Genomic DNA, 13,136 nt, shown 5'->3' on the forward strand with positions numbered 1-13,136 from the left:
CGACCTGGGGGAGGCCCCCTGGACCAGCTTGGATAATCGTCACTGGTGTTGGCCGTGAGCGGGAATTGAACTCGGGCCGCCGGGTTCACAGCGTGCTACTCCGCTACCCTACCGCTCCCCGTGCCAGCTTACACACAGAGTTACACACAAACCCACACAGCACAGATTTAGCTTTTAAATACAGGGGGGGGAAATGCGTGTGGGTTACAATCCACAGAATACGGTGGACGCGAAATCACGTAACCGCCACTTGCGCTATGCTCAACTCTCGTGCCTGCTTACTCAGCGTTCGGTACAATCTGGCCTCCTGGCAACATCAATCTAAAGACGGCACGCCTCCCCCAGGTAAGGCCCACTGAGCTGTACGGCTCTTTTTCAAAAGCGACCTGGCCACAAATGATAGCCCAATGAGGTAGCTTATCACGTGGTAATTTATATCAGTAAAATACTCTAAATGTGGAGGGAAAAACCAGAGGACCAGGAGAAAAATCCACGCAACCAGGGGGAGAAGAACATGTAAACGCCAAATATACAGGCGTCAGGGTCGGGATCGGACTCACGACCTCCTGTATACCAGGCGAGGTAGTTAACATCTCCTAGCCACCGTGGCAGTGATGGCGGGGGAGGGGATTCCACCTGCACGTCCTGCAGGAAGATGCGTCCTCCGCGTCTGTTCTGGTAGCCCATGAGCTTCTCGGCGTGGCCACGCTCCTCCAGGGACTGCTCGCGGAAGAACTTAGACAGGTGCTTCAGCGCCACGTCATCACGGTCAAAGTAGAAGGCCTACGCACCCCACATAAGGCGGCAGGATGACGACGATGATGAGGTGGGGGGCAGAGGAGAGGAGGGAGAGAAGCCACCCCACACATTTCATTCACAAAAATAATATTCAGGGCCTACCTTGGCTCCTCCCACCCTCAACCAGTATATATACAAATACAGTTTCTTGGAATTTCTCTTACTTGATACAGCTATCGTGCTGTGACGGTTCCACCTGAAGACGGGAGCTTGTGTTGCCCCCGAAACGTCGTGATTTTTATTTTACTTTTATTACTTTCAATTTTTTACCTACGTGACTTTACCGAAAAAACCTAAGAATATGAATCCTTGCAGTCACGAAAGCTTCAAATCTAGAACATTCCATTACCCCAGGTAATCGAAAACTTCCTGCAGATCTTCGTGGGGCAAGCCACGATTCGCTGTCCCTGCCAGAGTGAGCTATCCGACGATGTGTCAAGGGGACGCGATATCGATCATATAATCGAGTCTTTTTCGTCTCATTTTTACCGCCTCTTTTGTGCTGATTTTTCGTTTGTTCCGTCTGCAAACGGCTCGCAAATTTACTCAATTGGGCAATTGCACGAAACATTTTTTGCAGGACACCCCCTCTTGAAAAAGTCTTGAGACTCAGCGAGGCTTTCCTGGGTAAAGGAGAAAAATTCAAACATCTAAATAAATAATATGTATCATCCGAGGAAACAGGTAACCCGAGTTTACTTCTAGAACTTGCCGATATCTGCAACAGTTCCAGCTTCTCCCCCTCCACCCCCACGTCCCTATCAATACATGAAGGTTAATACAAATCTCCAAGACCGACACAGGGTGGCAAGGCCTTCGTTACTAATACTTTTATTTGACCAGGTAAGGCCCACTAAGCTTCATAGCTCTTTTTTTCAGAAGCGACCTGGCCACAATTGATAGGTCAGCGAAGTGACTTGTGACGTGGATATTTATAGTAGCCAAACACTTGAAACGCGCGTTTCTAAATGAGACAAAAACCTGAGGACCCGGAGAAAAATCCATGTGACCATGGAGAGAGAAACGCAAACTCCAAATATATAGGTGTCAGGGTTGGGATCGAACCGACGACCTCCTGTATACCAGGCGATGTATTTAACATCGCGCCAATATGTTGATGACCCAGGCAAGCCTTGCCGAGTCAAACGACTCTCTTTCAGTAGAGTCCTGCCAAGTATTTTGCAGAAGGGGGCCGATGCTGTTGCTGTGTGTGTGATTCCAATTGCTTAATCTGCAGGTAATGTTTCAGCAATGAAATGTTTTGCCCAATACCAGTTACATTGTATGTCTGTTTTAGCATATGCGAGGAAACCAGAAAAACCTGAGAAAATAATAATAAAATGTTTTTATATTTTTAATAAAATATTTTTTAAAATATTTTTATTGTTTCCCTTCTACGTGACTTTACCGAAAGAACCAAGAATATGAATCGCTGCAGTCACGAAAGCTTTAAATCAAAATAGAAAGATATGTTAATACCTCAGTGGACTTTGTCTGGTAGGATGGGGGATGCTTTCGTGTTATTGGGATGTGTTTGTGTGATTTATTTACCTTTATTGTACTTTGCACTACGATAATGTTTTTGTACTATTTGTTGTTGTAACGTGCTTACCCGCCCCGAATAAACGTCTGCGAACAAAGACATCGCATTCCTCCGGTATAAATAAGTATGCCGATTGTGTAGGGAGCTTGTGTGAGCAAGCAGGGGCTCTCAGAAGGCAATTGCTTGGGCTGCGCCTTTAACCCTTCGATGGCAAAGTCTGGGCCACGTTGGCCTGGATTGACACCCAAAAAGTCTCTTGCCAATTGTAGATTATTATTATTTTTTATTTCTATGATTTCTTTTATTATTTGTATAATTTATTATTATTTATTTTTTACCTACGTGACTTTACCGAAAAAACCTAAGATTATTATTCTAGATTTTAAGCTTTCGTGACCGCAAGGATTCATACTCTTAGGTTTTTTCGGTAAAGTCACGTAGGTAAAAAATAAAATAAAAATTAATAAAAGTAATAATAGAAATAAAATAATAAAAAATCACGACGTTTCGGAGGCAACACAAGTCTCCGTCATCAGGTGGGACCGTCACAGCCAGATTTGCTGTATCAAGTGATACAGCAAGTGATACAGCAAATCTGGCTGTGACGGTCCCACCTGATGACGGAGACTTGTGTTGCCTCCGAAACGTCGTGATTTTTTTTATTTTATTTCTAATATTACTTTTATTAATTTTATTTTTTACCTACCTGACTTTACCGAAAAAACCTAAGAGTATAGTCTCTTGCCAATCTAGATTTGAAGCCTTCCGTGACTTTTTTTCTTGCTGTGGTTTTCCCCACCTGATGATGGTTCCTTGTGTTGCAATCGAAACGTCATGATTTGTTTTATTTTAAACCTACGTGACTTAACCAAAGAGTAAGTGTCTTGCCAGATCAGAGGTTTTTTTTTTACACCTCCACAACCGAATAATTTTTTAAAATGTATTTATTCCGGAGAAATTCAATGAGCCATTAAGTTATTTTTGTTGTTTTTTTACAGAAAATATATAAACAAAAATAAACCGGAGTGGAAAGTTATAGGAAAGGGTCATCTTGCGTAATTGCGGTATATGTAGTTAGTTTTACGAGGTTAAACGTGATCGTTTTACGTGTTGGTTGCATTATGTTCTATTAATTTAAACATATTTACAAATATCCCCGGGAAATATTTAAAAAGAGGTTTTGTTTACGTTACAATGTCTGGTTTCTCGCATAACACTGCTACAGTATATACAGTACACATTTTAAACATTTTCTAGCGGTGGAATTTTTGTCGTTTGCTTAACGCCAACATTTTAACACTTTCATCGTAACAACCCGTTACATTTTTGCAACAAATAAAAATAAACACGTCCCGTAAAGATTTACCTCAGACAGCGGCAAATCACTGAAGCAACGGGCCCCACTACCCCCGTTAGCAAGTGCGACACGTCACGAAACAAAGTAACTAGAGCACACACACAAACACACACGCGTCTTCAGTGAAAAAGCACCATCGAGAAGCAACTGCGTTGTTAATACAAACGTAGATATTTAAACAAAATATCTTGAGTCTCACCATTGACAGATACACGTACGACGCGTAGAGCTCCTGGTTGATTTGTCGGTTGACGGCCGCCTCGCACTCCTCGCTGAAATTCTGACGAACGAGCGACATTGCAGAGCCACGAGTTCGTCTTCTTCTGCTCCTCGCGGGGGCTGACAATGAGGGGGGACGAGCGAACGAAAGGACGATACGAGGTGAGAAGGTAACAACAACGACCACAACGCGCCTCGTGGTGGTGATAATGCTGCTTCAGTGTGCAACGATGCCCGCTAGCATCTTCCGGAAGACGTCTTCCGTTTTCGGAAGATGCGTGGTTCTCTTCCGGAAGACGTCTTCCGCTTTGGGAAGAGACGCGTGGTCTCCTTCCGGAAGACGTTTCGTCTTCTTCTTCTGGAAGATAAATTCACTTTTATGGAAGACGTATGCCACTTTAATAATAGGGTTTTTTAATTTTGATTTAAAGCTTTCGTGACTGCAGGGATTCGTATTCTTGGTTTTTTCGGTAAAGTCAAGAATATAATAGGGGTTTCCCCCCCTTTTTTTCTGGCAAACAAAACTGAAACATTTTAAAAAGGAATCATTGTGTGCATTAACCACAATACTTGTGGTCAAAATGCAAACAACAAACACACACTCTGATAATATATGCGTGTAACATTGCCCCCGAAACGTCGTGATTTATTTTATACCTACGTGACTTTACCGAAAGAACCAAAGAGTAAGATATATTGAATTTTCTGGAAGATATATTTCGTTTCTTGAAGAAGTAACCATCCCCGCACCCCATTCCGGACGATATATTCATTTTCTGGAAGTTCATATTCTCCCCTTCCGCAAAATAAATTCCCTTTCTTTCTGGAACATCCCACACTTCTGGAATGTTTTATAATTTTCGGGAAGATATCTTCCTTTTATGGAAGATAAATTCCTCTTTTGGAAGCCGAAGATGAATTTTCCTTCTGGAAGAAATCTTCCCATTCTGGAATAGGTTTAGATATTTGGAAGAACATTCCTCTTCTGGAAGATGTCTTCTTGCTATCTTTCGTAATCTGGATGTCGGCGTTTTTTTTAACGTTCTGCCTCTTCTGGAAGAGAATTGCGCAATGCAGATCCACCTGCAGCAATGCAGATCCACGTGCAGCAATGCAGATCCACGCACGCACCCCCCACCCCCCAAGACTCGTGCCCAATGTCAATAAAGTTGTACAGATACGGCCACTCACACAGCCACCGCTGGTGGTTTTATAAGACGCACTCCAAGTCTCGCTTTAAAACACAGGGGTGGTGGTGGGGTGCATCTGAAAATCCGTGGGAGGAATCTGAAGTCACGTAGGTAAAAAATAAAATTACTTAAAGTAATAATAGAAATAAAATAATAAATTTTAATTAATTCTAAAATAAAATATTAATACTAGAAATAAAATAATAAATTTTATGTATTTTATTTTATTTAAAATAATACATTTTATAATACATTTTATTTTATTTCTATTATTACTTTTAGTAAATTTTTTATTTTATTTTTTACCTACGTGACTTTACCGAAAAAACCTAAGAGTATGAATCCTTGCAGTCACGAAAGCTTCAAATCTAGATAGAAATCTGAAGCACCACAACGCCGTGTCCGAGGGGATGGAAACTCGAGCAAGCTCAGCAACACAGACGCGGTCACTCACGAACCTACTTGCTGTACTAGCCCGCCACAACGCCGCGGCCCGGGGAGACCGTGAGCGTCACAAATCTCCCCGTGGACCCACCAACCCCTGGCTGCCTCTTCTTAAGAATTTCGATTTAAAGCTTTCGTGACTGCAGGGATTATGTTTTATTTTTTATTATTTTCTTCCCTTCTACGTGACTTTACCGAAAGAACCAAGAAGATCTCCTTAACAAGTTTGCGTGCTGCGCTAGCGGTCCACCCTTCTCGTCGTCTTCTTGATCTCAAACTCGTCCACAACAGCAGCCCGTGGCAGCAATGCTTGCCGGGCTCAACGACTGCCCGGAGTGGCCTTGTGGTTGACACGGATGTGTAAAAGCGCTTGCGAGTTGACTCAAAGCTTTCGTGACTGCAGGAATTCGTTATTATTTGGGTCTTTCGGTAAAGTCACGTGGATAGGTTCAAAGAAAATAACACAAAATAACAAAGAAATACGACGTTTCGATCGTTTTTTGTTATTTTATTTGAACCTATATCTACGTAACTTTACCGAAAGACCCAAAGAATACTTGCAAGTGTTGATGCGGCGGAACAGATATGAAGATGATATTGTCCGCTTATTTTGTCTAATGTTTTAAGTCTCATGGTCTCTGCGTTCCCATTTTTTGTATCATTAAAATGTCGACGCATGCGCTCCGGTGTTAATGTCACTCCATCACAAATTACCATTCTGTCGTGAATTAACACACTGCGAATTCATAAACCACAAACCTAATTTGCTCACTGTACAAGAAAAGCCACACACAGCCCCAATACCTAACCAGGAGGGTCCTGTTACATCGGGATATTTGGTCATCACCAATGACATCTGTACCGTTCGTAGCGGCGAGAGGTAAGCGGAGATTCCAGAGGAAATCCATGCAGAACAGGAGGGGAGAGAATACAAACTCCACAGAGATAGGCGCCCGAGACGGGAATTGAACGCGCGTATATTCCTTGCTGTGCGGCACCAGCAATTCCATTGCCATCGTGCTACCAACACCGGCAACCCCAAGACGCTAACTGAATCAGACGCAATCAAAGTGGTTCGAGCTGGGAAAGTTTTATTTCTATTTGGACAATTACTCACAGCTTAAACCGAGGGTGCACAAGCTTCATGCCACATTAAGACTTCAATCACAACTGTACTTCAATAAACAGAGCACTTTAAACATCCTGCAGGAAAGACAAGCCAATAAAACATGTTTCTCTTGTATCGTCCGTTCCTAGGCTGCGCATTACAATTCTGGCTGACGCGAGTTTCAAGCCGAGTTAATGATAAAACAAGATAATTTAAAGTTCAAGCGCAGGCTTTCCATTCCGGCAATTGTACTACGACTTGCATTTGTTATGCGCCTAGGGGGAGACCACTGATGGAAGCTGTCCCTGTGCAATATAAGGTGAACCACAGCACTGGCCAGTAGAGGGCGATGTTGCAATTAGTTTCTTTTTCTCTCCCAATTTAACAGTAATTTCAGATTTTGTTTCCTTCAAATTTGGTCAACGACGCTGGCAAGACATGGCCTACTCGTTTTGGAATAGCGTCACGGGGGATCTCTGGCGTCCACTGCGATGCAGAGAAGTTGCGGAGTAGGATTCACACCGCAAGTATTAACCAGGGTGGCACCTGGGCTCCAGCCGCAAAGCCTCGGCAAAACAAGCGGTGAACGCGCCTCACTTCGTAAATTTGCCCAGAGGTGGAGTCCCCAGTGCCCTAGTTGCTACCCGACTGTTTTATAGAATACAACGCAAAAGCAAGCTGCGTTAGCGAGTGCTCCGATATAGATTCACTTAAGCTCACCCTCCCACCCGCGTTCATGTCGCTTCCTCGTAACCCTTTTACCGCTACGGTCACAGTAATTTTTAGCATGAGCTTCACGCCTTGATGACGACGACAATGATGACGATGACCAAGTGAATCTGCCGGAAGGGACCGTGTGAAAATGAGTGACAACATCTCCACCAGGCCACAGGACTTTCTCCCAATGGACGTCGGACGTACAGGAGGTTGGGCAACGCGTGTGCGCATGCGCTAAGCCGTGTGTCCCTGCGATGAAACTTGTGCACAGACAGTCGTGAAATGCGTGGGAGGCCTGGCGGTTCACACGCACGCTCAGCAGGGCATGTTGTCCTGCTTGCGTTTCCTGCAAAACAAACACAAAATTAATGAGGCCTCAATCCCAAATTTGAAAAGCACATTTTTTTAATACAGCAGTCCCTCGGGTTAACGGTGACATCGGTTAACGGTTTTTTGGTGAACGTTTCGCCTTCCATAGGACCCCGTGGTTTCGACTAACGTAGACAATTTTGGCCAATCCGAGCAATTGTAAGTGGGGCTAAGCCATGCCCCTCAGCCGTTTGTGAGCACATTCTTGGTTCTTTCGGTCAAGCCACGTAGAATGGAAATAATAAAATAATATAAAACAATAAAAATTCTCACGACGTTTCGACTGCAACACAAGCAATCATCATCAGGTGAGCATTTAGACCTCGAATGCCTTTGTTTACATTACGTTTTCTGTTTTGGCAGTGGAAAAGCAGCTCTCTTGCAGACTCGGTGATGATTACTTATTTCTCAACTTATAAGTGAATTCGATTAAAAGTTATTTCGGTTAACACTAGTTTTCGTGCAACGGATTGAAACGGTTAACCCAGGGACTACTCTACGTATAGAAAAACATTTGAATATCCCAGCAGCCGCACGGCTTTCTGGGAGTGCATCTTATCAGCGGCATCTCAGTGGTGCTGCCTTGGGAGTCCAGCACGTTCAACGGTTGTTGCCGTGGTGGAAAAGGAGCCCAGCCAGCAGCCAGTAGTACGATTACGATCGTTATCATGATTGTTATTGCTCCGAGCCACCCACCTGGGCGCTGCCTTGAGGATGTTGTCGACACGCAGGATCATCTCGGCCGCCTCGGAGGCGCTCAGCAGAACCTGCCTCTTCACCAGGTACGACTCGGTGATGCCCAGCGCCACCATGTCCCCGACCGCTCCCTCCTGCATGTCTGCGCACGCGGTCGGATTCGTCAACGGCCGACGCACCTAGCCTGGCGCGAGCGGCGACGTCGCCTCCGCTCGCCGTTGAATTACGAGAGTGTGCTTATGCATCCAGGAAAGCCGCACAGCGAGGAGTCGTGGGCACCCTTTGTCAGGAGGGTCCTGCCGCCGCTTTGGGTTGTTATTTGGGAGACGCTTCCAGCCGATTAACGACAGGAAGAGAAGTTTCGTGACATCTGTGCGGCGATCCACCAACTCTCGGCCCCACCCCTCCTCTGCCCCGCCGGGTCACACGCGACCAGTCACGGCGTCCTCGCGACAGCGCGCCGCGCACCCGGGCCTGGCGCAAGCGCCGCGTGCGTTGCCGTCCGCGGCCGCTGGGTGGCGAAGGGCGTGTTTGGTTTGTGGAGCGTGCACTTACTCAGCCCGTACGTCTTCTTGCCCTCGCTGTGCGCCGCGCGCATCTGGGACACCAGCTCGGCGCTGTCGTAGCCAGCGTTGTCTGCGATGATCGTGGGCAGCTGCATACACACACGCACACAGACAAAGGTCCCCCCCGCACGGCTTTTAACGGAACGTTGGGGGGGGGGCAAGTGCGGTGAAGCACGCCGCTATGCTCGCCGTTTTTGCTTTTAAAATGTTACAAATCGCACGTGAAAAGGTTTATTTCGTAATGTGGCTTTTCGATACGAATTCATAAATTATGCCCCCCCGTTGTGGACCTTGTCAGCAAAAACGCTTTGTTATGGGAACAAAAAGACAACCAATACCGTGCTGGATGTTGAACCGAGGCACAGCTATTTCGGTGAATTTTCAAACGGTCAACCGTCTTTTCGATTTAATGGGAACGTCGTGAGAAATTTTATTCCAATCACTTATTTTATTATTTCCCTTCTACGTGACTTTACCGAAAGAACCAAGAATACGGTCAACCGTCTGTTCTGCAGAGCTAAGAGACGTGGCTTTGACTTTTATAACCCAACGTGATTATTTAATTCCTTAAAACTCTGTAACACGCACGCACACACTCCGGCACACACAAGACGAGCATCCCCCCTTATATAAACACAAACACGCGCGCGCACACCAGCGATACAACCTCGTTATTTTAACATTGCGCCGTGCGCAAACGAACAACGCCGGAGCTTTCAACCCACGCGTGCCACTTCTCAGGCCGTCAGCTGTTCTGCCCGTCATCTCGACTGCGTCCAATCTAACGTGCGGTTATGTTGGTGGGTCTTTGTATGCATTGGCGAGCCGTCGTGGAGCGGTTAGCGCGTCGCGCTACGAACCCGGCGACCCGAGTCCGATTCCCAGCTCACGGCCAACACCCAGTGACGAATATATGAACCGGTGCTGGTCCTCCCCTAGGTCGACTCAGCCTCAAATGAGTACCTGGTGCGGTGCGTGTAACATCGCCACTGGGGAGACAAAGGCGGCCGGGCGTGATGCTGGCCACGCACCCCCTCGTGTGCAGTGCCAGCCTTCATAGGTGCTCGTTAACAGCACTTGCCCTCTTAAGGCTATACGGGGGATCTTGGCCTTTGTATGGGTGTGTAGTGTTGGCCACCGACCCCATCACGTGCTGTGCCGGCCTTCAACGGTGCTGCTCGCAAACAGGAATTTTCCCAAACAGCCTGTTGTTTGGGGGCAATGTGGGGGATCTTTTGGCGATGGTGGTTGATGGCAGCGACCGTGATGACGACGACGACGATGTTGAAATCGGGGAAGCTCTCACCATGCGAAGAGCTTTGGCAAACGACTCCATCGCCACCGCCTCCTTGCCGGGAGTCTTGGCCGCCTCGATCGACACCACGTTGGCCATGAGCATCTCGGAGCAACCTGCGCCGCCGCACGCAACCACGCAGAGCGGGGGGGTGGGGGGGCGGGCACCCTCGTATTTAATAACGATATTTAATAACGACAACAACAACGATGTCACCTTGTAACGTGACACCGCTGCTGCTGCAGTGTTTGCTCATCGAGAGAGGAGCCACAGACGAGGAGCGGGATTGGTAGCAGCCACGCAGCGAGGAGCCGGTACTACCAGCAATTGCCCGAGCTCTGCGTTCCTCTATATATATTAACGTGTTATCGGCCAATTAAAACCCGTGCGTGCGACGGGGAAACACTCTATCCCACACAGACTGCAGAAGTGGGAGTCAACATTTTTGCTGACCCGCCAGGGAGAAGGCTCCTCCTTGCCACCCCACGGGAAGGGAGTTTCGCGACATCTGTGCGGTAATCCACCAACCCTCGTGATCTACACATTTAAAAGCACTGCTTTGGCCAGTGGAAATAATCAACCAGGCAGGGTGTTGACTGTAATGTTAGCCGACTCTCTGTGTTGTATTTCATTATATTTCTAAGTTTACTACGTTTGTTTTCTCTTTCATTCATACCTGATGATGATTGCTCGTGTTGCAATCGAAACGTCGCGCGCAATTATTTAATTTATTATTTTCTCTTTATACGTGACTTTACCGAAAGAACCGAAGATAAATGAAAACCCCCAACGCTGTTCCGGATACTGCAGAGATGAACACACGGACAGATTGACACGACGCGGTGAGAAAGACACACAGACACACGGACAAACATAATTTTACCCGGGCAGAGCAATTACGTAGCCAGCCAGTCGGTTCTCCAATCATCGTTGGCACCCATCAGCCAGTGTACACTTTGCACGAACGCTTTCCCCAAAGCCGACACAAACCCGCAGCAGACAGCCGTGCACACATGCAGTGAACACGTTCTGCCACTGGATGGCGACAGACAAGCGAACGAGCGGTTTGAAAGGTCTACAATGCTCCTGCGTGTGCACATGTATGAGTGTCTGTATGCTTGTCTGTCTGCTTGGAGAGGTGGCAGCGCTACAGAAACCCGGCGCGACCCGAGTTCGACCACCGCTCACGGCCAATGCCGGCGGACGATTATCCGAACCGGTCCTGGTTCTCCCCCTAGATTGACTCGGCCTCAAATGAATACCTGGTGCGGTGTGTAAACATCGTCACTTGGGAGGCAAAGGTGGGCAGGCGTGGTGCTGGCCACCCACCCCCTTGTATGCCGTGCCGGCCTTCTTAGACGCTCGCTAACGGCACTTGCCCCAAGAGCCTGTTAAAGGCTATAGGGGGGATCTTTGTCTTGTGTATGTGTACAGAGGCCATTATTATCGCATAAATAACACATTCATAACCTGGTCGGCTATTTCGATTTAAAGCTTTCGTGACTGCAGGGATTCATCTTCTTGGTTCTTTCGGTAAAGTCACGTAGAAGGGAAATAATAAAATAATACAAATATAACATAATAAATTCAGACTGTCTTTCCGACAGACCTGTTCTTCACCTGAGGACGGCTGCTTGCGTTGTGGCCGAAACGTCGTGAGAATATTTTATGTTTTCTTTTTATTATTTTATAATTTCCCTTCTACGTGACTTTACCGAAAGAACCAAGAAGATGGTCGGCTATTGTGCAGTGTGTATTGGCGGTGATAAAGGAACGTAAACATTTCTGATTTTGGATTTGCTCGATATTAATGGGCGATATCACTAGACTGTTATGTATGCCATGTGAAGAAGGGCCATTGCGCTAAACATCACCGACCATAAACTCTTTCACTTCAAGGCCAACGCGCTATTGACTAAAGCGTTAATGACTGTCGGATGTGAGGACAATGAACATTACACGTCACCCGTGCCACGCGCGATGCCACTTACACCAGTGACGTCACTTCCTGTGGCACTACATCCACGACACACCAATGACCATGACGGCACGCAAGCGACGTCACTTACGGCGAGCTCACTTATTGGGATGAATCCGAGACGAAACATTCTCAGATCAAATTTCGATTTAAAGCTTTCGTGACTGCAGGGATCCTCAGGTGAGGACGGCTGCTTGTGTTGTGGCCGAAACGTCGTGAGAATTGTATTTTATTTTTATTATTTTATTACTTCCCTTCTACGTGACTTTACCGAAAGAACCAAGAAGATTTTCAGATGACCCAACATTTCACATCGAGGCCCAATTTTCTGATTTTGCAGTCTAGTCCAAAAACGGGGAGCATATCCCTCTTTGTATATTCGTCGAATATACGTCTGCGTAACACCGTGCGCATTACAAACTGCATTGCCAGCATCATAAATTACATCTTTGATCCAGGAATGCGTCGCCGAGTCTCAAGACTCCCCGCTTTTTGAGGAGGGTGCTGCCACGTGCGGAGAGAACTCGGGACAAACGACCCAACACGAGCACGACGATCAAATCCCTGCAGCAACGCCTCCTTCGAGGGTAGCGCGCAACCAACGGACTTGACACCCCAATTTAAATGAACAGAACGTTTTGGATTTGCCACCTTCATGAAAGGTAATAAAAAAAAGTGGCACCAAGGCGTTTGAAACTAGGGCCCCGTGTTCTACATATAAAATAAATAGAGATGAAAAAACACGAAATGCGTGTATTCGTTAAAACGCGGCGCGTACACTCGGCCAGGTGATGAATTAACAAAAAAAACCGGTAAAAATTTAATTGGCATTGTGTGTGTGGGGAAACCAAAGTAGG

The 13,136-nt window shown here is 46.5% G+C and overlaps 2 protein-coding genes and 1 long non-coding RNA gene across 5 annotated transcripts in view; all 3 read right to left on the bottom strand.

Moving 5' to 3' along the window:
- LOC144942306 (ferritin heavy chain, oocyte isoform-like) overlaps positions 1-4,161 on the bottom strand; it is a 109,873-nt gene extending 105,712 nt beyond the window's left edge. For all 3 annotated transcript variants that reach the window (XR_013639355.1, XR_013639356.1, XM_078869087.1), the window contains exons 1-2: positions 3,898-4,161; positions 637-783 (exon numbers count right to left, since the gene is read on the bottom strand). Coding sequence is in view for 1 of the 3 variants with exons in the window: in XM_078869087.1 (XP_078725213.1) it covers positions 637-783; positions 3,898-3,996 (246 nt within the window). In the remaining 2 variants the exon portion in view is untranslated. The remainder of the gene's footprint in view (positions 1-636; positions 784-3,897) is intronic.
- The window catches only part of LOC144942307 (uncharacterized), a 549,184-nt gene that overhangs the window by 105,712 nt on the left and 430,336 nt on the right, over positions 1-13,136 (bottom strand). The gene's annotated exons all lie outside the window — the stretch shown is intronic.
- CCT2 (chaperonin containing TCP1 subunit 2) overlaps positions 6,626-13,136 on the bottom strand; it is a 46,720-nt gene continuing 40,209 nt past the window's right edge. Inside the window, exons 13-16 of the mRNA XM_078869070.1 lie at positions 10,314-10,417; positions 8,997-9,096; positions 8,442-8,583; positions 6,626-7,722 (exon numbers count right to left, since the gene is read on the bottom strand). Coding sequence (XP_078725196.1) covers positions 7,692-7,722; positions 8,442-8,583; positions 8,997-9,096; positions 10,314-10,417 — 377 coding nt within the window. The 3' untranslated portion in view covers positions 6,626-7,691. The remainder of the gene's footprint in view (positions 7,723-8,441; positions 8,584-8,996; positions 9,097-10,313; positions 10,418-13,136) is intronic.

The sequence above is a fragment of the Lampetra fluviatilis genome, chromosome 27 (assembly GCF_964198595.1).
Source record: "Lampetra fluviatilis chromosome 27, kcLamFluv1.1, whole genome shotgun sequence".
Taxonomy (NCBI): Eukaryota; Metazoa; Chordata; class Hyperoartia; order Petromyzontiformes; family Petromyzontidae; genus Lampetra; species Lampetra fluviatilis.